Here is a 23,130-nt window from a genome sequence, read left to right as displayed (position 1 = left end):
TTTACAGTACTATTTTTCTTTTACACACAAAGGTATTTCTGAGTGCAAATGCACTGAATGCTAGTGTGTTTGCTAGTAGTTTAAAATGTCAATAGCAAATGCAATGTGACACACTTGGCGTGTACGCACTGACTTGACACTGTCCCCTGCTTCCCTCTTCCTCATCCCCCTCATCCCCCTTCTGGGTAAACCCAGGAACTGACACAGAGCCCTACTGAGAGCAAAAGGAAGAGACCTTCCATAGCCGAGGGAAGTGAGGCACGGGAAAGTCTGAGCATTACCTCTCAGAAGCATTGCGATGATGTTCCTCCATCTTCCTCATACCTCCTTCTCCCGTCGCACCACACCGCCCTGCTCCGGTCCACAGCTGCGCTCTTCCAGAGCTCCAAGCCCAGGGTGGAGGAAGGCCAGAAGCATACCAGCGTCATCCAGGCCACGGGATTGGTGGCTGGCACCAAGCCCCTGGTGATGGTCACCCAGTCCCACCATCGGGAGGTCTCCTCCCCTCTGCCCCCCAGGTCCTCACCCAAGCCCTTCTCCTCTCTCTCCTCCTCATCCTCCTCGCCGATGCACTTCTCCTCCTCCTCGCCCAAACACTTCCCCCTCGCAGCGTCGCCAAAGCACTTCCCTCATTCTCCCTCGCCGAAGCACAACTCTTTCTCTTCCTCGCCTATGCCTCTCTCCCTCTGCTCCTCACCCAAACCCCTCTCTCTATGCTCCTCTCCCAAGCCCCTGTCTCTCTCCTCATCCCCGAAACCCCCTTCTCTGTCCTCCTCGCCCAAACCCCCAACTCTCTCGCCCTCACATAAACCCAAGTCTTTGACAGTGTCTCCGAAGCACACGAGGATCATGGATAGCATAAAGGCGGGGAGCAGGAACTTCCTAGATGAAGCCTCATTGCACACACACAGTTTAAAGTTGAAGCAGGTGAGTTATCTTGTGGATTATTTACACTTATCACATCTTGGCTGATTTCTGTTTATTTTTCTGATTTTATTCATCTCATATGTTTGTTACTCAGTTACTGAATAAAACAAAAACTCTCAGCTGAAGTTAATTATTATAAAGCAGATGCGCTCCATTCTGCATCCTCTTTTGTAATGGCTCTTTTATAGGATTTTGCTCGTGGATGTTTTAATATCCGTTTGGCTATCATTGTTTCTGACATGCAGATTTTTAGAAGGTCATTGGGTTCCCTCTCAACAGAAAATTAAACGTCTAAGCACCGTTATCAGCACTTTGATTGTACTGTATGCTGGCTTGGCCCTCCACATGTGTGAAAGTGACAATGCATTTAGTTTTATTGGAAATACTTCACTAAAGCTGACAAGCAATTAACTCTGTAATGCTTTGGGATGCTCATTGTTATCAAGAAAAATAAATCTGCCTCTTTTAAAGGATTCAATTATTGTCACTACTCTGGGAAACGGCGATAGTGGGGCAATCTGTGACGAGTTTTTTTTATTTTATTCATATGACAATCCCATAATAATGCATGTGAGCTGTCGATCGTTGTGGTATGACAAAACCAGCAAACATAAGTTGACAGCTAAACCCACATGATTGCACTAAGCGGAAGGTTTTTAATATATTTTTGCTCAGCAGCCTTTCTTTGCTTTATCGCTGTTGGCAGGAGAGAGTCTTCTGTTCATTGTCTTTTCTCTCCCAAAACAATAACATTGCATTATATACTTCACCTCCATTCACACATCCATGGTAATGGAAATGAGTAGCACGCTGTGCAAATAATTAAATTGCTTTGCTCTTTCATATAGCCCTTCCTCCCCCAAGATTCCTTCAAACAGACGTTCCCTCTGCCACTGAAAAACCAGGACATGTACAAAAGTCACAAAAAGTTGGCTTCCTCCACCTCGACGCTGCCGCCTCCTAAATTGTCTCCAGAGATGCTCGGCTGCCGCATACTCCCACCCCCACACAGCAACCACACCAACCTGTTCCTCAACCACCATCCTAACGGGGTCATCCACAGTCCTGTTCAAGACGCCCCGCTGGCCCTTCTCTCCAAGCCCCGTTGCCAGAGCAGCAAGCCCCTACTGGCAGCCACCAGCCCTGCTGTTCCCATGCCTGTCAACCTGAGCTCTGACACCAAGGAGCCCTCAGCTACGATTGTGGGTCCATCCAAAGCCTCTACCTCATCCGGCCTGACCCACAGACCCAGGAAGAACAAGGCTCCCAAGCCTCTACATGTGGGAAAGAGCCTCTCCAAAACCATGTCCCAGCCCCTCGTAGAACTGTTCAAAGGCACAGAGTCTGACATTCCCAGCAGCAAGGACTCTGATGACTCACTGGGGGATGATGACGATGATGACGATGACGATGATGATGATGAAGACGATGACGATGATGTAGATTCTGACGGTAGCCTGTCAGGTCAGTCAGATAGCTTGGTCTTTAATTTGATTTTGTGCCGCCAATATACTGCGCATTATTAAAGCTGTTCTAAAGAGGTTTCTTTAAAAAAACTAAAAGATTATCAACCTCACCTGTGGTTCGGATGTGAGAGGAATGTTAATTGGAATATGTTTATTCATCATCATCTCTCCCTGTCTTTTTCCCTCTTTGTCTCACGCTGGCATTCCCCCCCCCCTGCAGAGTCTGAGAGTAATCCGGAGAGCGATTCTGACGGCTCTGAGGAAGACGTGAAGGAACGCGATGAGACAGACACGGATGCAGAGCGGACCCCCCAGAAACTTTGCAAGACCTCCCTCCACAGCTCGTCCTCCAACCTCTCAACCAGCTGCTCCCCGCTCAACCTTCAGGTCATCAAGCCCCCCAGCCTGCCCTGTGGCCTGTCTGTCCCTGGCGCTGTGACCTTCTATGACACCGGCCCCTCCTCGTCCCCCTCCTTACTCGCCACATCACCCGGTAACAAAGACACCCTGCGTCTCAGTCACCTAAACACACAATAGAATGACACAAGCCGAATGCTAGAGTTACAACACAACAATAGTATGAGATTCCTTCAGGTCACAAAAGATCATTAGCGTGTGGTTCACGACGTCAAGAAAGTCTTGGTCATTCAGATATCAAAACAGCGCTACGGCCAAAGTCAGCACCGCGTTTCTTTTTCTGCAATTCTGTATTGTTGGCAGGCCAGACTGTTATCGCCTCTCCCCCTCTCTGCTTCGTCACATTATCCAGTTTGGGAGAAAGAGCCAGTATTCTTTTCCAGCAGGAAAAGATTGTTGTACATTTAGTTTCAGTTCCAAGTGAACGTAATGGCAGAAATGCTTTGGTCATTGTTTTGATGATATCCAACAGGCATTTGGCTTTATACAAAACAGCCAGGCAGATGTTTAATAAACCTGATCCATGCTGACTCATGGAGCAGATTACATTACTTGTGAAGCTGGATTGTCACTTGCCTATGGGAAAAGCATTCAATTCTTGTTCCTTTGAGTTCATCTGTGGAGTAACACTGACTTCCCAGCCCCTGTCCTTTAAATCGTTATTTGCAATGTTTAAGATAGATTTTTAGATCTGTTTAAAATGTGATTGTTTTTTGGTTTGACACTTGGGTTTCCAAGAAAGATTTTTTTAACTGTGTAGCATTGCATTTTTCAATGTAAAACAACTGTCCAGAACAGACTGATACTGTCTATGATGGCCTCTTCCTTTCTGGGGATTTTTTTTTTACAGTCCCCCCTGTGATAAATGAGATGACACAGACCTTTTTTTATTTTGGGGAAAGGGCACCTCTGCAAAACATGGCAGGTTGTGTGCATTTGCTCAGGTCACAGAGGAGCTGCCAGAAGCAATGAGTCATTTCTCCTGTTTCCTAGGATCAGGGAAGAGGAGGAGGGTAACGGATGAGCGAGTGCTGCGATTACCACTTGATTTTGGGTGAGACACCTCACTCTAAATACACACATGCATACAGTGCATATTATGCACACACACACACACTACACTGTAAAATCCTGAGTGTTCATTTAACTCAAGAGTGTACAAATGGAACGCGTCAATTTGGTTCCATTTCTACATTCTCTGAGTTACAAATGGATAAATGAACATTGAGGATTTTACTGTGTTCTACTACAAACATAGCACCAATCTGTTAGCTAGCTACTTGCATAATTAAAGCATTATGTGTGTACACAATTGTCATACCAATTAATTGACTTGACACAGCCAGCTATTGTTAGATTTGCTCGCAGTGTGGCCGCCCTCTCACCATGTACTGTACATGGTAGAGAGTCTTTCCAAAGATTCCAAATGACCCAACCACAACACTTTAACTTTAATTTCCAGTACCGTACTTTCTCTGTGTAAAGATGTTACAAGTAGACCACAGTAAACAACCCTGGCTTCCTCTAAAGGGGCCCTACACAAATCCAGACTTGACCAGCGTGGGCCACAGCGGGCAGGAAATGAGCCGCTGCAGCTCCGATACAAGGGGTTAATCACATCCAGCCTCAACACAGACATGCAACATTAGCAGCTCCCTCCCCAACAAATGCCACAGCCTCAGAATCAGGGTTGTCTTTCATCTGCCGAGGATGTTTTTCATCAGCAGGTTCACAGGGGAAGGAGAGGCGACAAGCCTATACAGTATATTATCCGCCGTGCTGTCCCGGTGCAAAGACCCCACAGGCCTTTTTCTGTGCGCTGTGGCTGCACTCCAGCGGAGCTCATGGGAACTGTGGTGTGCTTCTTGGCTTATGGCCATCTAGGAAAGCCTGATTACTAAAAAGAGTCAGAGGGTACCCAGGCCACTGAGCACACAGCGAGCAGCTGCAAATGGCTCATTTAGAGTAGTTCACCTCCTTGTCTGCGGGGAGCTATGAATAAGTGGGAGATATTTATGGCTGAATACAGACACTCGAACTTTCCTTTATTTCAGGTGGCAGAGAGAGACCCGTATCAGGACCGTGGGAGGCCGTCTGCAAGGAGAGGTAGCTTACTACGCCCCATGTGGGAAGAAGTTACGCCAGTATCCCGATGTAATGAAGGTAAGGCCATAGCGAGTTACAGGTAAACTGTATGGACTATTTTTCAGTATGCTTTGAATGATTGTACGTTCTGAAGAGTGTTTTGTGAAAGTTAATTACCTTCAGATGAGTAAATGACAGTGCCCAATTTGATAGTAATTGCTGTACCTGGAAAAAGTGTGCCTGAATTTAGATGGTCTTCTTTGTGTTCTCTGCAGTACTTATCCAGGAACGGAATAACTGAAATCTCCAGGGACAACTTCAGCTTTAGTACAAAGATTAAAGTCGGTGACTTCTATGAAGCCAGAGAAGGGCCCCAGGTAAATGCTTAACTAATTTATTTCTTATTGTTGTATTATTATTATTCCATGCTTAGCATCTTGGGGTTGTAACCACCTGTCTCTTCTCTTTCCATGTACTAAGGGTTTACAGTGGTGCTTGCTTACTGAGGAGGAGATTGTTCCCAGTATCATAGGGATGGATGGGAGACGTAGCCGTCACAACAAGTCGGAGAACCAACAGGCAGTTGATGGCACTGGAGCCAGGAGTAAGAAAGGACATCCTCCTAATGTCGCTGAAATTCACCTCCATGATGCCAATGAGGCCAAGCTTCTTCGTAAGCTGGAAGCTCAAGGTCATATCACCTTTTAGCAAGGTCACTGGGTGCATCTGGGTTGTCTTTACCTCCATTAAGCCAGTCATTTCTAACATGTCCTCCTCGTCTTGCAGAAATCGCCCGGCAAGCAGCTCAGATCAAAATGCTGAGAAAGCTAGAGAAGCAGGCCATGGCACGAGCAGCAAAGGAGGCAAGAAGGCAACAAGGTTAGCCCTCTGGCTTCTAATCAGACCTTCACTTATCTCTGATCCTGACCACATTCTGTATAACAGAAGCTTAATTGATTTGTGTCTTCTAGCAATCATGGCTGCTGAAGAGAGGCGGAAAAAGAAGGAACAGATGAAGGTTTTCAAACAGCAAGTAAGGTTTTTGCTGACCAAACTGCCAGCATTACTTTTTTGACAGATTTTTTTTTAATCTGGTGGCATCGACAAACAAATGCTATTCAGGGTTTGTGCCCTCCGATGTGAAAATATTTAAAGCACGGTCGAGTTGCTTTGAAATTCTAAAGGGAAGATGCTAACCTTCAAGATGCTGCACCTTCCTGATCTGCATAGAACCCACTGTGCTTCTTCACCCCCCCCCTCCCCCCCACCACTCCCCTCTCTATAACATGCATGACTTAAAAGTTAATTCATTTGATCTTGCTCTCATCCTTTTTACCAGGAGAAGATCAAGCGCATTCAGCAAATTCGTATGGAGAAAGAACTCCGTGCACAGCAAATTCTTGAGGTTGGTCCTGAAAGTTATTGCAGAAACATTCTGAAACACTTCCTTTCTGCTGTTGATAGGATTTTTAAAAAGACCAACCAAAGGCTATTCCTAAATTATGTGGTTGCACTTTTGTCATGTCTGACGACTGTATGTGACTAATGCTTAATTGGGTTTCCACGAAACTGCCATTGAATATTAAAAGCTCCTCAGACCATGGTGTCGAACATAGAATATTACCATTAAGTCAAAGGTGCCAGAGAATTTACCATGGATAGGTGAAATTGCTATTTTCTCTCCCCCCACTAATAGAGGCTCTGAAGTATTTTAGCTTTTATAAATCAAATTTCAGTTGACACGCTTGGCAAGTGCCTCTTAACAGGATTTCATTGGGGTTATAATTACTGATAGAAATTGTTTAATTTATTCTGACTGCCTGCTGGTATTTCCTAAGCACCATAGCCATTTTGTCTTTTTAGCATTTAATGGGAGGAAATAATTATCTCATTGAACAAGATAGCAGTATGTTATGTTTGACATTACAAGCATAAGCCACTGGCTCATTTTAGCGTCTATGTAGTATTGGTATTGTCTTATGGACAGCAAAGTCTATCAGAGTTATCTAAGCGGTAGATATAACTTCTGTTCTATAACTTTTTTTATTTAAAAAAGAAAGACGTTTTTCTTTCCATGTGTGGATTTTAATCAAATAAATTACCTCAAATACTTTAATCATTATTGCTTAAATTATTAATAATTCAATATTAATTAATTGCAATCCTTTTGTATGAAGATGGGCTACATTACTTTGAAGAAGCTATAACTGCATTCACTATGGTACCGTGTACTGTATTCCGAGGGATTTCTTTGTAAGGGTTGCCTGGTTTTTGAATGCCCAGGTGTGTTGTGTTTTTGAATGAGACATGTCAAATGTGTCATGTGGTTGTGGTGCATGACCTGAAGACCTGTTTTGCATGCACAGGCGAAAAGGAAAAAGAAGGAAGAAGCAGCCAATGCCAAAATATTGGAGGCTGAGAAACGAAGCAAGGTTAGTTTAGATGTGCTTTAAGAATTAACCGTGAGTGTTGTGGCCCACTGTTGCCTCAAGCCATACACTACCTAACATAACAAAGCCCACTCCTCATTTCCAGTCAACTCCCATGAATCTCCCTTGTGCACCTGTCTGTACCCACCCAACCCCCACACCCACCTTCTCTGCCCCTCATTGCCTCATTTAGGTGAATGTAAAGTAATGCTCATCGCTGCAGGGGACTGCTTCTCAATGCTAAGGAGAATTTCCACTGGCACCTAGAGCAGACCTTTTCCATGTTAATCAGTGTCATAAAAAAAGGAGGTTGCATCCTCCGCGTGCCTTCTACGTGTCTCTGGAAAACGATGAGGGCATTTCCATTTTCACATTAGCTCAATACCTTCCCAGGCTTGTGCGCCTGTCAATCAGATTAGTGGGATTTTTGGCTGTCTGTTGTAGAAGACGTAGAGAGAGCCCATTCGTTTGTGTCAGCTTTTTATATAATGGAGATGTGAATATGTTTGGGTTTTTAATTGAGTTAATCTCTTCCCTTAAGGAGAAGGAGATGCGCAGACAGCAGGCTGTTATATTCAAGCACCAGGTAGGCATTTTCCTCCCCAGAACTGTACAGTATATGATGCTGAAGCCACTCTCACATGCTATTCTTCTTTAATCTCTTGGAGAAGGGTTCTAATGACCACAATCTGTTGTAGCCTAATTGAATAACAACTTCATTATTCCCTGTCAAATGAACTGTCAAATTATTCTTTGGGGGGTATTGTGATTCTGATGGCTCCAGCTTGTTCTAGAGGTGTGGGTGGGCAAATTCTTACAATCTTGGCTTTCTTGTGTGATTTTTTTATTTTCTTACTTCTGTTTTTTCTGTTTCATAATACTTTGACAACTCTCTTTACCAGGAGTTGGAGAGGCATAGACTAGATATGGTATGGGTATGTTTGTTTCTGTACATCTAACACCGCATCGTGAACTTGGTTGTGATAAATGGTTGTGTCATCATAGCAGCGCATCCAGTGTAGCGTTGGCTGCAGTCACACTACATCCTTCTGCATGGCTTTTCCAGCACAGTGCAATGCATACATCTGCTCCATTTGTCTTTCAGAGAAAACACATCCTTTATCTGCCTGAAATGATTAAAAAAAAGAAAGAAAAAGGCCTAGAGACTCTCATAGCCCAAAACACCTACCATCCATGCATTGTTTTTTGTTTGTTTTGGATTGATTATATTAAGTGATCAAATCAATTAGACATACCATATGTTAGCCGATTTCCCTGCAGACACATGCAGACAATAATCAATATACAGTTTTTGTTCATGCCAACACTGATTTAAGGGACTCGCATCATTCAAATTTTACTTCCTAAGATTTTGAGGTTCATAGTTATAGCTAAGTCATTTCCCTTAATAGAAAAACAAAAAACAGACAGTGATGGCTTTAAATAATTACATTCCCATACTAAATGAAGTACGCTAATTTGAAAATAAACGTTTATATTTTCTTAAGTAATATTGATGCTTTCATATGAGGCAATTCAATTGATTGCCCTTTTTGCTTATGTCAGTAACACCTTGATGATCTATAAAACTAATAGTTCTAGGAGCAGCTATAGACTCTCTGGCCTGTACCAGCTTTCATTGTGCTTATTACCAACATGCTCAGATTACTCTAACTTTGAACTTGTGCTTAGTGTGTTTTGACATTTCCCTTGTTACTACATGATGCTTTGCCACTTGCTTTTCGGTTGCCATCGTACCACCCTCTGAACATTAACCACACTGTAATGTTTACAGCTTTGATTTTGTAACTTTGTGACTGTGGCTTCCTGTCCGTTTTGTTTCTCCTGTGCACGCCATTGTGAGTCGTCTCCACATTAACAGCTATGGTCCTCTTCCTGTTAGACAGTGTGTGAATATGTTTGTGTGTGTGTGACTCCGTCAGGAGAGGGAGAGACGCCGGCAACACATGATGCTGATGAAGGCCATGGAGGCCCGTAAGAAAGCAGAGGTGTGTACCTTCCAACTCCCCCATATCACCATGAAACTATTGGCTCTTTTCCACTATAAGAATACTTAATAATAAGTCATAATAAGTTGAAGATCGACTATTTTCTTTTTTGTATTAATTTAGCTTTTATAACGTCCCTCTCCATTGGGTGGTTCTGGTTATAAAGGAAACGTAAACAAAAAAGAATCTTACAACTTTAATTTAGGGCTGGATCGCTGGCGTAGCGTTCCAGGCACCTAGGCTCCAAAGTAGCCTGACAGCGTGTCGCGGGGTCCCGATCCTGACGGCCTTTGCTGCATGTCACTCCCCATCTCTCTTCCCATTTCCTGGCAGACTACTATCCTATCAATAAAGGCATAAAAGCCCCCCCCCATTTTTTTTTTTTTTTACAATTAGGCATTTACGTACTTTAGCAGACACTCTTTATCCAAAGCGACTTACTTTAAGGAAGGTAAACACATACAATCAAAATGCATAGAGACTGTATTGTGCCTCTGTAATCTAGGATCAAACCAAGAACCTAGCATCAGTCTAAACAGTATAATATAAAAAAAGATACTAATCTGTACATTTAAACGAAAACTATTCAGGCCCGGACCGCTGGCGTAGCGGTCCGGGCACCTAGGCTCCAATGTAACCTGATAGCGCATTGCGAGTTCGAGTCCCATTCCCGTCGATCTTTGCTGCATGTCTCTCCCCAACTCTCTCCCTGTTTTCTGTCTGTCTTTACTGTAATCTATTAATAAAGCCCAAAAAGCCCCCAAAAATATCTTTAAACAATACAAACTATAGGATGCCAGGTCAACAAATGAACCTAGCATCTGTCAATAACATGCTATCTAAATTACATTTTAATCTTTGCATAAGACTACATGATCGTCAAGGTTAGGTCAAGTTCTACGGGCTAAGGTGGAGACTGAAGAGGTGAGTCTTCAGATTACGGTAGAAAATTGGGAGGGAGTCTTGCAGTTCTAACTTCATGGTTTCTGGAAGGTTTCTGGTTATGGAAGATTACCCTTCGTAATTGAAAAGAGACATACATATGTGCCTCTGGTCATTACCTCTGCCTATCCACTGTTACCCTTTCCCCCCTTTTTTTTAACCACATGAAACCTAGCGTCCCTATTCTGGGCATGTCATAATAGGCGAACATTCAGTGAAAATGCTCACAACGTAAATCTGCTGTTTTCGCTATTTGACGTACAACCAAGTATACTGTATAGGGTTTGAGAGGTTAAACTATATGAAGTGTGAATAAAACTAAGAATTGCCCCCCGGGCAATTTTCTGTAAAAGTTAAGCAATTCATAAGCAAGGCGTAGTGCTCGGCTGAATTGTAAAGACATAATCCTTAACACAATAGTCTGCAACGGTGCCGATAGTGCACTCTGTTAACTGGTCTGTTACTCGGCCCTAGGAGAGAGAGCGGCTGAAGCAGGAGAAGAAGGATGAGAAACGGTTAAATAAGGAGAGGAAATTGGAGCTTAGGAGGCTGGAGCTGGAAATTGCAAAGGAGCTGAAGAAGCCAAATGAAGACATGTGCTTAGCAGATCATAAGGTATTCACATTGTTATGGAGATTTGTAAAAATGGAAATGAGAAGGATATACAGTACCATCTGACATCTGTAATGTAAAATGTGTGCACCATGTACAGTATGGCTTTCTCCAACTATCATCACCTGGAACTAAAATGTGAATTGAATTGTGTGTGTGTGTGCGCACGCATCTTTTACTTTTAATCTAACATCGTGGTATATTGAAGAAAGTGTGTGAACAGCACAATTTATGGCTTTGTGACTAAAATTGGTGCTTAACATTAAATGCATCTTTACTTAAAATGAAATGGTAAGTCAATACAGGTCAAAAGAGTGCCATCAAGTGGCTGATAATGTCATGACACCAACCAAAGTATTGTAAGTAATTGTACTCTACATACAGTACACTGTACAGGTCACATGGCTGACATGAGGGTACGAATGACTTGGGTGAACCTGTCTGGAGAATAGGCTCTCTAAGACTAAGATTGGATCCCTGGAGATTGCCACTTTTTCTCACATAATATGTGAGAAAAAGTGGCAATGATATTATCATACCCATAAACCTCAATGGCTGTTCAGTCCATCACAAAATATTAGGCTCTTCTACTATTGATCCACATAGTTTATTTCTTTGTGAGCAATAGGTGCAGAGACAATTGAAAGGACACAGCAGTTATTGTGATGTGCTTAAATCTTTGTTCCTCTCTAGCCTCTGCCAGAGTTGTCCCGTATTCCTGGCCTGGTGTTACCGGGAGCTGCCTTCTCCGACTGCCTGATGGTGATGCAGTTCCTACGCAGCTTTGGCAAGGTACTCCGGTTCGATGTGAGTGCCCACGTGCCCAACCTGAGCGTGCTGCAGGAGGGTCTGCTCAACATCGGGGACTGCATGGGCCAGGTGCAGGACCTGCTGGTGCGCATGCTGTCTGAGGCTGTGTGTGATCCAGGTTTGCCCCCAGGACTCAGGGTAAGGGTCAACCCTTCCACTGATCATGATATCGTTCAAACAATTCAGTCATGCACCCACCACCATATTCTATCACATCTTATGCATGATAGCAATGTTTTGTGTTAAAGGGGAAATCCACCCATTTTCAATATTTAACTATGTCATTAATATAGCATAAAGGAGTTGTGTGGAAATAAGAAAAAAGGTCCCCCCTTTCTGTGTTGCCTTGAACTGGAGGATTGATTTTGGGTTTAACATTGCAAATTACAACATGATGAGTCATCATGTTGTAATTTGCAATGTTAAACCCAAAATCAATCTTTTGATTTTGGGTTTAACATTTTTTGGGGAACTTTTTTCTTATTTCCACACAACTCCTTTATGCTATATTAATGACATAGTTAAATATTGAAAATGGGTGGATTTCCCCTTTAAGTGCCGGCACAATATAAAGTGGTTCTAGGGTGCTCTGAACTGCAGTGTGCAGTAGGGTGTTATCAATATCTCTCTAGCTAAATGAAGAGGCTTATCTGTATTGGAGGGTATCAGTGTTTAGAGCTCTTAATACGCCTCTACAGTTTAAACCAGAATTTTTAATTCATCCCCAAAGCCATTTTTCCATGCTTTTCTGTAGGGCTTAGTCACGCCATTATGTGACTTTCCATTATTTTCTTCAAGGAACCCAACTGACTGCCTCTTATTACGCAGCCCTGTACTGTACAGCACTTAGAAAGGGATTCTCCTCGGAAAATACAGGGTGCTCCTCCCGTCCCCTCTAAATGTTATTCTCTCCTCTAATCTGAGGGCTTACAGTTGGCCTATACACATCGTTTTGCTTAATAACCAATCTACTGAAACACGATGAAGCTGTGTTTGAAAAAATGATTTTGAAGGTATTTTCTCTGTCTCAGACCAAGACGGCCTTAGGAGACCACCTGACTAACGTGGGGATCACCCGAGAGAATGTGTCTGAGATCCTGCATATCTACATGGAGGCACATTGTGTGCACACAGAGTTGGCTGAGTTGGCCCTCAGCCTGAAGACTAAGGCATTCCAGGCTCACACCCCCACACAGAAGGCCTCCATGTTGGCCTTCCTGGTCAATGAGCTCTGCTGCAGTAAAGCTGTAGTTAGGTGAGGGGCCTATGTGATGTTTAAGCTTCCTGACGATTGCTGACCTGTGCATATTATCCAGTGCCGTTCATTATGCCCGATGCAAGCAAAGGGCACCTTTGTCTTCTGATTGAGTGGACAGTACTGGTTGTGTTTTATTCATTGGGATTTGAATTTTTAATAACGTGCTACAAACATCAAAAGGAATATTATACTGTATGTCATATTCTTATAGACAATTTCACTGTATGGGCAATTTCACTGTATTGCATTAAACTATGTAATTTATTTTCCATTGGGTCTATGATGTATTCCCAATCTGACTATACTGAGTTCTGCCAAGTGATATAATATATATAGCCAAGCTAGCAAACTATGCAAGTTCATTGATAAATGCCTTGAGAAAAGCAAATAATAACATCTTTAAAGTAGCATCGCATAAGCCTGATGCTGTATATATATGGTAAAATGGCATTAAAATTGTCTTTCAAAGTCTTAGAATTAACTTCCTGATACCTGCGGTGCATCTTCTTGCATAAGACGTAATAATAACCATAATGTACATAATGCACTCATAGGTCATAGAGACATCTGTTTCAGCATTCTTGCCTCTTTTTATTTACATATTATTCATATTGGATGTGACCTTTCTTTCAGTGAGATTGACAAAAACATAGATCATATGACCAACTTACGGAAAGACAAATGGTTCATCGAGGGCAAGCTTCGCAAGTGAGTATATCTTTATAACTATTTTTGCCTTAACCAGTCAGCTGCTCTCATCTTATTTAAGTTGAAGACAGCCAAAACTAGTCGATGTCTCTCAAATAATCTGTTTTAGTTGGCGACGTAGGAAGAAATTGTACAACCAGTCTTTTATTTAATAGACTCAATAAAATGTGCCTCTATACGGTATTGTCCAACTCTCATTTTTGATCTTGCTTTTGTCTCTGAGAATGAGGAGTGTCTATGCCAAAAAGACGGGGAAGAGGGACAGCAGCGGAGGTGGCGAGGACAGTCAGGCCCTCGGCACACCCACCGCAGGACGCAAGCGCAAGAGGAAAGATGTGGACAGCGAGGAGGATGAGGACGAAGACGAGGACAGCGACGACGAGGACGATGATGAAGATGAAGAAGAGGCCGGGGGAAAGAAAGGGAAGAAAGCAGACGCCTGTGAAGAAGAGGTTAGTGAGTAGTGACCCCTGCGTTGTTTGTTTTCTAGTAGTAAATGTCAGCCTGACCGCCGGCCTCACACTAATGAGATCTTTTCATCCAGGACGACAGTGACCAGACAGCCAGTGTTGAGGAGCTGGAGAAGCAGATAGAGAAATCATCCAAGGTAATTACACCTAATAAGGTTGAGAGAAATAATAATAATAATTATTATTATTTTCTTTCCAGTGTCATCTCGCTGCTAAATGAGGCACCCCCTTATTGTGTTGACATGCCCTATGTTTCCATAGCAACAAAGTCAGATCAGACGCAAGCTGTTTGAGTCCTCTCAGCTTCTGCGCTCCATGGTGTATGGTCAGGACCGCTACAAGAGGCGCTACTGGGTCCTGCCGCAGTGCGGCGGTGTCTTCATCGAAGGCATGGAAAGCGGTGAAGGTGAGACCCTGACGGTGCAAATAGGCAGATTGAGGTGATTTGTTGTCACGTATCACTGATATTGTATGGAAGCAGGCATCAATTCCGCGCAAAAGATTGTGGTATCGACGGCAGCCGGATGCAGGCGAGGAGAAAAAGTTGAGATTGTCTAAACTTTATGCGAATGAGAAGCACATTTTGCTGGCCGGCATCCAATCAGATTGACACACGACACCAGCTTACCAGCGAAGATTATCATGAATATTATTCACAGATGGATAAACAGCATAATGTGGGTATGTTTCATTTAGGTATTTCGGTGTGCCAGCATTAAGTTAGATGAACAGCCATGCTGGTATGAAATATACCCACAATTAATATTACCTTCAGCTGCCGCCGGTTACCCATCTGTCAGAAAGTTCCATTGTTCCGTTTTGTATGACAAGCTGTTTGTTTTAAACCCACCAGGAGCACTCAAATCTCTCTGAATTGGTACAGAGAAAAAACAAATAAAGCACGGTGACAGGTGTTGACTCGAAACGTCGTTGGAGCTTCTAGGCGGATTAAACATTTAAACATGGCTTGCATTTTAGTGACACGCCCACCAGCGGTAAACAGTTAGCGTTGATGGAGATTCGCTCCGCTTATATGTATCTGCATTGTAACCCTTAAACCGCTTTAACCAGAACATTTATACTTTCTTTTGTACAAAACTGAACATTTAAACAAAAATGTGCGATTTTTTTTGGGGGGTTAAAATAACTGATTTTCGTCTGTTTATGTCTCGCAGGGTCTTATGAGATGGACAAGGAGCATGAGAAACAGATGAGGACTCAGGGGATAAAAATCAAAGAGGAGCAACTGGAGGAAGAGGAGAAGCCAGTGCTTCCCCTCACAGTGCAGGGCGCATCCACAATGGGGCAGAGAGACTGCCTCAACCTCTTCCTCCAGAAGCCTGGCTCTTTCTCCAAGCTCAGCAAACTTCTCGAGGTGGCCAAGATGTCCCCAGAGTTGGACAGCATCTGTCACACCAATCATAGTGGTTACCCTGCAAAGATCCACGCCTCCACGCTTCCTCCCGCCGTCCCTGCCTCTGAGGCGATGCGTCCCTGCAGCACCCCGCCCACCGCTGCTTCGTCTTCCTCCTCCCAGCTGGGTCCATCTCTCCTCTGCTCCTCCTACCTCAACACCAGCCCGGAGATGACCTGCAGCTCCCAGCCGCCACTCCCCAACGACCAGCTCTTCAGGGTGCTGACCGAGAAGTCTGGCCACTGGTTCAGCCTGCTGCCTCGCTCTCCCTGCGACGAGTCCTCGGTCACCTCCAGCCCCACGCCTCCGGCCCCCTCCTCCCCACCCCCCCAGGCCACCTATTCTTCCAGGCCCAAGTCCCCCTCGTCTGTCTCCCCTAATCCCTTAGTCACAGCCAGCTCCGGAAACCCTGCCGGGATCAATAACCTGCCATTGTCCGCAGTTCAGGTTGGTAACGGCGTCTCAATTTTATTCTCGATCGCTCAGGATTATGTTCTGCTGTTGAAGGAGCTCTGAGATGTATATCATCCATCAGACAGGCTTACATGACCAATGCCTTTACCATATTACAAAACAAACTGATAAATGTTAGTGCTTTAGTTATGTCACATCTATGGTATCATGTATTTGTCAGTGGATCAATGTTGACGTATGCATGTAGTTCACCATACTGTGGATTCTCAATTTTCAGCAAGTGAAGTGTGGCACTCATCAGACAGGACTGCCGTTTTGTGGCTGGCCCAGCGGGGTGACAAGCGCCAACCTGACCTTCCCTGGCAGCCCTCTCTCCCCCATGCTGGCTCTGGCCTACCAGCATGCCGAGGGGAATGGGAGTGCAAGTGGCAACCAGTTCCTGGCACCCAGCGTCTCCACCAGCAAGAGTGAGACCCCAGAACCCTCCAGTGACAAGCCCTCTTCTGCCCCGTCTCCTGCTGCTGTGGAGGCGGCCAAGAACCAGGACTACACAAGTCCTCAGCCCATCCCTGAGGGTAAGCATGGCACAGTGCCAGCTCACACACACAGGCTGAATACATTCAATGCTCAGATGGTGTGTACATATTGTAAAGACTGATGGTTAGAGATGGTGAATTACATGTTCATGCGTGCTTGTGTGTGTGCTGTCCAGAGATGCTGTGCGGCTGGTGGAAATTGTCAGAAATGGAGGAACTTCAGACTCTAGTCAAGGCCCTTCACAGTCGAGGCATCAGAGAGAAAGCTTTGCAGAAACAGATTCAGAAGCATATGGAGTACATGGCCCAGGCCTGTGCCAAAAACAAAGATGGTGAGCACTCTTCCACTCTGCTCTCCCCTCTGGGGATGGGGATTCAGACAACTTTGACAAGACATGGCACCGTGGACAGGGGAACACAATGGGCTAACCTGTTATGATGTGCACACAACCTCAGTGTCATAGAAATGGTAGTGAATGGAGTGAAATATTAAAAGTGACGTCCTTCAATGGTTTTGATATATTACGTCAGTCAATGTTGACATGATTAAAATTTTAAGCAAACCTTTCAAATGAGACAAAATATTGACAGATTGACACAAACCCCATATACCAAGCATGCTGACTTGAACAAGTCCTAAAACTTGACAAGAAATAAAACATAAATCCTCCTGATTGTGTTATCATATACTGTAATGCTGAGCCTGCCTAGACCCAGTCTGATGATGTTTTGCACAGTGGCCGTGATTGATGTGACGCGGCTGGAGGAACAGCAGGTGAGCGAGGAGACTGTGGAGAGCTGGTGTGTGGAGGAGCAGGCCATGGAGGTGGACATTGGCCTGCTGCAGCAGGTGGAGGAGCTGGAGAGGAGAGTCACCTCTGCCAGCCTGCAAGTCAAGGTACGCTGGTGTCCTGCTCTGCTACCACAAATCAAACATTTCTCCAAAATGTGAATTCTTAAATAAAAGATGGGTAATAGTATTGTCATCCATCTATAAATTCATCCCTATATGCGTCTGTGTGTGTCCCGTGTATCTGGGAAGTTGGTCGGATCAACAGTACTCCCCAAAATATTGATAAATACGCAAATCCCCATATATGGAGTACCCTGATGTCTTCACTATGATGTCCATATTTGGGCATAGCTGACACGCACTTGTACTCCTATATGGGCATAAAAACGAACACCGACAGACAGATACAGAGATCTCCATATATGCCCATATCTATCTGTCCGTCCGTGTGTCGCCCGCATGTCTCGAGAACTGACTGATCACTTCAACTCGCCGTGCGTATTGCCAAGGCCAAGGAGAAAGTGCAGTGCCCGGTGTAAGGTCGGTCAGAATGGTAGTTGTCCAGAACCGCCGGTCAGACTGATATGCCCATACTTGTATATGGGCATATGAAGATCCCTGATTAATATGACTGCATAGTACTGATATGGAGTCTGTCTCTGCTTGCCTCCAAGGGATGGATGCACCCCGAGCCCCAGTCGGAGAGGGAGGACCTCGTCTATCACGAACATAAACCCTTCTCCTCCCTGGATGCATTGAGTGAGGGGGATCGAGGCGCCAGCCAGGAGGAGCGTCCTGGTGGCGTTGCTCGCCGCCCAAACAACCCCCTAGATATCGCCGTCACTCGGCTGTCAGAGCTGGAGAGGAACATTGAGCGAAGGTACCTGAAGAGTCCATTAAGTACCACCATTCAGATCAGACTGGACCATGTGGGTACGGTCACTGTGCCCGCACCTGCACCAGCCTGTAGTGGTGATGGTGAAGGGTAGGTCATCTCACGCTCATTCCTAAGACAACTTTTCTCAGCGCTTCCTCTGCTTCACCACGGGCCTCTACAGTGTTCTGCACCCCTTTCACTATATGTGCATTGTGATCGAGGTGCCTTTTCCCCTCAATCATCACCTGAGGTGACTGTGCTTGTGTCTTGATCAAAATGGTGTGTAACTGCATGATGTGTCACATGGCAAACACTCTCCTACTATAATTTATACTATTATCTATTTAGAAATGTGCTATAATATTGTAATAGATATAAATATATACTATAATCTGTGTAATCTATTGGTGTATGTCATTAGAAAAGTGCAGCAACTTGTTGACACGCTCCCAGAATGAATATTACACTTTGAGGCATGGGATATCATTCGCTCTCTGGAAGCTACAGTACAATAATGGATTTTATTTTTATCCGGCTGCTCACACACTTGCTCTTCCTTTTGCTCTCGCCGCACCGCTGTGGATGGCACTGTTGTTTCTCTGTGATGACGTGATCTGCTTTGTGGTTATGGTTGACTGTTGTTGTTCTCTGTGCCCTCTAAGAGTTGACGAGGAGCTGGCTCCAGGAATGAGACTTTGGCGGAAAGCGCTCGCCGAGGTCCGCAGTGCCGCTCAACTGTCCCTCTGTGTTCACCAGCTGCAGAAGTCTATCGCTTGGGAGAGATCCATCATGAAAGTGGTCCGTAACTGGCAGAGCCTCTCCTGTTGATTCCTTCTTTACAGTTCACACATTTATATGTTATACCACACTGCAGAAATGCCTAATAACAGCATAGTAAAATTAAAAAAGCATACCATTAACAATATATATTCAGAGGACACATTATTTTTGTGTGTTTCCAGTACTGCCAGCTATGTCAGAAGGGGGATAATGAGGAGCTGCTGTTACTTTGTGACGGCTGTGATAAAGGTTGTCATACATACTGCCATAAACCTAAGATCACTACAATACCTGAGGGGGACTGGTTCTGTCCTGCTTGCATAGCAAAGGTATACTTTTATTTGGTTTGTAAGGGTTCCTTTTAAGTACATTTATTTGACACAGTCTCAGAACTGTCTATTCTGTTCAATTTACTTGTCGAAAAATCTAATGTTCTATTAAGCATAGCGTTAATTAAATTGACAATGACAAGTATGGTCCGTTTGTGATGGTACAGACAGTGCCTCTTAGCAGATCTCCTGTCTTTCAGGCGAGTGACCAATCCCCCCACAGCAAGAAGCAGCCGAGTCGAGCAGCTGGAGGGGCTAAGAAGGGCAGCGATGTAAAACGGAACAGGAAGCCGCCTGTGGTTGGAGAGCTCTGTGAGGATGAGGCCGCCAGTCCCAGCAGCAGCTGTAGCAGCAGCAGCAGCGGCGGCGGTGGCAGCACGCCAAAGAAAGGCAGCAAGGAGTCCAAAAAGATGGACACAGAGGAGAGTCCATCTACAAACCCGCCCAAGCAGACCAGCCCTGTCCCTTGTGCAAAAAAAGCTAAAACGGCAAAAGACAACAATGCCAAAGACCTGGCAATGTGCAGGTATGTTTGAATGTCCACGGACGTGACACTTGCATTGACCATAATATCCACATGGGGATAGGAAACCTAACCCAGGGTGGGGTTTCCCATTCCTCGAGTGTGATGTAACAGTTAGAGCAGAATGGCTGCTGTGTGAATAGTCATTGGGATCCACCTACTGTACTGCTGTACAGCTCATTAGTAGAGCCTGGTAATCATACTGACGGGGCTCATGTTGAGTCACAAATAAAAATGTACAAATTAATGGTAATGTAAGGTACTTTGAAATGGGTTGATCAAATGGCATACTGGTAAAAGATGCTTAGCTCCTAAAGTGTCATGACATAATCATGTAAGACGAATCAAAATAACTACACAAATAATTTGGGAGCCATTGGCAACCAAAAATGCTTCATTCCAAGTGCTCTAGCTATCTATCATGTTATCTTTTTATTTTTATGAAGCTACACAATGGGACTTTTTTAGTTAATACAATTTTATCTTGACCAATCTGTATGGTAGAGTGCGTGGTTGTATTTGGTCTCCCTTCTCTTTCATTGAAAAATGTAGATCCTGTGGTCCGGTTTGACCACAATAGCTGAGCATAGGTGTATATAGGTGTAATAGGTGTGTGGCTCAGTGCAAAACATTTCAGCACTTGCACAAGAGACCCGGGTTCGAATCCCTGGTAGGAAATGAAAGTTACATAGTGTAGCTTTAAGTGTTTCTTTTTTATACTTTTATGTATTGTCATAGCAAGACACAAATTCCCACTTCACAGGGACAATAAACGTTGTATCCTATTATCATCATAACATCATCAGGTGATTGTTTGGTTGCTTCATTTTATTCAGGGATGTGTTACAGAAATTATATCACTGTTCTCATCAATGCATATACATTATGCTATTAAATCACTATTAAAGAATTTGTGCAGTCGCTAATACAAAGGTACTTTACTTTGTTGGGGTTCACCGCTGATCTGATCTGTTCAAATCAAGCTGAGATCTGTGTTCTGTAGGTTCCTCTCTGCCCTTGCTTTTTTGACTCTTTCCTGTAAAGCAAACATTTAGTATTTTGATAAACACCTTTTAAATATTGGATTCAAGTTGAATCATCAAACGATTATGCCCAACCTCACTTTCCCCTGAGATCATAATGAGTTCATAAGTTGTTGTATTCACATGTCAAGCTAGCTAACATAAATGAGAAATGGCAGAATATTTGAGAGGTGGTTGTATTCCTTCTGCTTTGATTGGACGTCAATATTGTTGCGTTACCCTGAACATTTACAGTATACTAACCATACAGGTGAGGCAATGTGATTTTACTTTTTTAAGCAAAGAGAAGGGGGAATTGCCAATTTTAGTGTTGGAATTACAAAGTAATTTGAGTAGTGTTACAAATTACTGCTCCCAGGGAGTTGAAGAAATAATTCAACTTTTGAAATTAGTAATGAATAATTTATTGCTATTATTATTCTTATGTAAAAAGCCATTTTTGTATTAACTCCTGACCTTAGATCAGAAGCATTCCGTATTGTAGACCTATTAATTCGACCTGAGGTTTATTCTCCCCAGAGTTCTGCTGGCTGAACTTGAAGACCATCAAGATGCCTGGCCCTTCCTCACACCCGTCAACCCCAAAGCTGTCCCCGGTTACAAGAAAATCATCAAGAAGCCCATGGACTTCTCCACCATCAGAGAAAAGCTTGTCAACAGCCAGTATGTTCATTGTAGTCAGTGTAAACATCCTTACAGGTCAATTTTGACCCCCTCAGAGATAAATGAACACTGAGGTTGCTGTGTACCATACATGTTTTTCATTTTGAATGTCTTTTAAGGTTACTCATTTAGTCATTACATACACATTGTATAATACATTGATGTCAGAACTTAATGCAATTTCTATTGATTTCAGATATCTAAATTTGGAGACGTTCATCATCGACGTCAACCTGGTTTTTGACAACTGCGAAAAGTTTAATGAGGATAATTCTGATATCGGACGGGCTGGCCACAGCATGAGGAGATTCTTTGAAAAACGATGGACTGAACTGTTGAAGCAAACATTTTGAAGTAGCTTTGACTCATTTTTACAGAGACCAGGTGTCTACACATTAAACTCCAATTCCAGCGTTGAAGACCCTCTCTTCTTTGGCAACACTAAATGAATACGCAATTGTAATCCTACACATTTCTGACACTGACCCAGTGTGAGCAGAGAAATGCACCTTCTGTAACTATAAAGAATGAACAAACAGTGGACGAGCATCTCAAAGTGCAATACTGTTTCTTGTATTGAAATGCACTGACTCCATAATTATCAATGTTGTGACTTGGAAGAGACGATTCCCACTGTAATAGGCTTTTTACTTTTTATTTTACCATCATTACTATAGTGAATGTATTTAATTTCTTGTCCAATATTTATGTTGTAATGGTCCAATCTTTGTTTTCTAAGAAAAGGAAGAAAAGTACCAAGTAGCAAAACTGTTTAAAAATAAATAAATACAAATAATGTTTTTTATCAACCATTCAACAAGCCAATAAAAAAGAAACATGTTGATAAAAAATATGTTTACAGCTCTGTGCCTCTAGGGAGCCAGTAGACTTGTACGGTAATACTGTTAAGCTGCATTTGTGAATAAATGTTTGCAACTGCTTACTTGTAAAACACAGGGAAGCATCATTGACACATATGTATATAGTGTTCATTTATGTCAATATTTGCAAGTCTTATTTGTAATATGTATAATATGTACATACAGTACAGTCTTGTTACAAATATTGTTTATGCCTTAGAATGATTGTAGCATTTCATATTTGTCTTAAAGTAATACACATTGCCTGTACTGTATATCCACCCAAGAACACTGTGGTATTCTCAGTATTGGTAGTGCCTGCCCTTGAAAAAAAAAAGAAAAAGAAATGTGTGGTGGACATTAATGCAACTACTTGTTTTACAGTGTGTACTGTAGCCTGTGTCTGTACTACACAGTAGAGTGTAGGAGACCCTCATACAAAACGTAAGTCCTTTTGAGCTTCATATCATGAGCATAACTGATATGATGCAGTTTGCTTCATCTCCTTGTATTTCCTGCAGCATGCCTTGCCAGAAAAACACGGGACATTTGAAAGCACTCTATTCAAACGTGTAGCCCGTCATGTTCCACTGGTGGCATCTAGAGCAGTTTTCTTCTTTTTTTTCCCTTTTTTTACCAGGTCAGAGTACTTGAAGTTATTTTATTTATAAATATTGTGGAAAAAAGGTAGCAAGTTTTGTAGGATTGTTATTTTTAATTAGTGGGTGTGTGGCACGGATCTAATAAAACATGTTTTTAAACATA

At 43.4% G+C, this 23,130-nt stretch overlaps 1 protein-coding gene across 10 annotated transcripts in view; it reads left to right on the top strand.

Moving 5' to 3' along the window:
• Nucleotides 1–23,130, top strand: part of baz2bb (bromodomain adjacent to zinc finger domain, 2Bb) — a 61,289-nt gene extending 38,159 nt beyond the window's left edge. For 2 of the 10 annotated variants that reach the window (XM_084085080.1, XM_084085078.1), the window contains exons 8-38: nucleotides 196–927; nucleotides 1,776–2,391; nucleotides 2,614–2,886; nucleotides 3,804–3,864; nucleotides 4,865–4,973; nucleotides 5,171–5,272; nucleotides 5,376–5,586; nucleotides 5,682–5,774; nucleotides 5,867–5,928; nucleotides 6,235–6,300; nucleotides 7,262–7,327; nucleotides 7,866–7,910; nucleotides 8,227–8,253; nucleotides 9,268–9,333; nucleotides 10,750–10,890; nucleotides 11,581–11,835; nucleotides 12,729–12,952; nucleotides 13,589–13,663; nucleotides 13,887–14,115; nucleotides 14,208–14,270; nucleotides 14,395–14,539; nucleotides 15,309–15,994; nucleotides 16,239–16,536; nucleotides 16,674–16,829; nucleotides 17,235–17,395; nucleotides 17,965–18,275; nucleotides 18,830–18,965; nucleotides 19,130–19,276; nucleotides 19,477–19,802; nucleotides 21,362–21,505; nucleotides 21,702–23,130. In XM_084085080.1, coding sequence (XP_083941206.1) covers nucleotides 196–927; nucleotides 1,776–2,391; nucleotides 2,614–2,886; nucleotides 3,804–3,864; nucleotides 4,865–4,973; nucleotides 5,171–5,272; nucleotides 5,376–5,586; nucleotides 5,682–5,774; nucleotides 5,867–5,928; nucleotides 6,235–6,300; nucleotides 7,262–7,327; nucleotides 7,866–7,910; nucleotides 8,227–8,253; nucleotides 9,268–9,333; nucleotides 10,750–10,890; nucleotides 11,581–11,835; nucleotides 12,729–12,952; nucleotides 13,589–13,663; nucleotides 13,887–14,115; nucleotides 14,208–14,270; nucleotides 14,395–14,539; nucleotides 15,309–15,994; nucleotides 16,239–16,536; nucleotides 16,674–16,829; nucleotides 17,235–17,395; nucleotides 17,965–18,275; nucleotides 18,830–18,965; nucleotides 19,130–19,276; nucleotides 19,477–19,802; nucleotides 21,362–21,505; nucleotides 21,702–21,858 — 6,183 coding nt within the window. In that variant the 3' untranslated portion in view covers nucleotides 21,859–23,130. The remainder of the gene's footprint in view (nucleotides 1–195; nucleotides 928–1,775; nucleotides 2,392–2,613; nucleotides 2,887–3,803; nucleotides 3,865–4,864; nucleotides 4,974–5,170; nucleotides 5,273–5,375; nucleotides 5,587–5,681; nucleotides 5,775–5,866; nucleotides 5,929–6,234; nucleotides 6,301–7,261; nucleotides 7,328–7,865; nucleotides 7,911–8,226; nucleotides 8,254–9,267; nucleotides 9,334–10,749; nucleotides 10,891–11,580; nucleotides 11,836–12,728; nucleotides 12,953–13,588; nucleotides 13,664–13,886; nucleotides 14,116–14,207; nucleotides 14,271–14,394; nucleotides 14,540–15,308; nucleotides 15,995–16,238; nucleotides 16,537–16,673; nucleotides 16,830–17,234; nucleotides 17,396–17,964; nucleotides 18,276–18,829; nucleotides 18,966–19,129; nucleotides 19,277–19,476; nucleotides 19,803–21,361; nucleotides 21,506–21,701) is intronic. The other 8 variants (XM_084085084.1, XM_084085081.1, XM_084085086.1 and 5 more) reach the window with 8 other exon arrangements.

This window comes from Gymnoscopelus microlampas (assembly GCF_963454915.1).
Source record: "Gymnoscopelus microlampas genome assembly, chromosome: 17".
Lineage (NCBI taxonomy): Eukaryota > Metazoa > Chordata > Actinopteri > Myctophiformes > Myctophidae > Gymnoscopelus > Gymnoscopelus microlampas.
The sequence above is the reverse complement of the archived record's forward strand: the minus strand, read 5'-3'. Positions and strand labels throughout refer to the sequence as shown.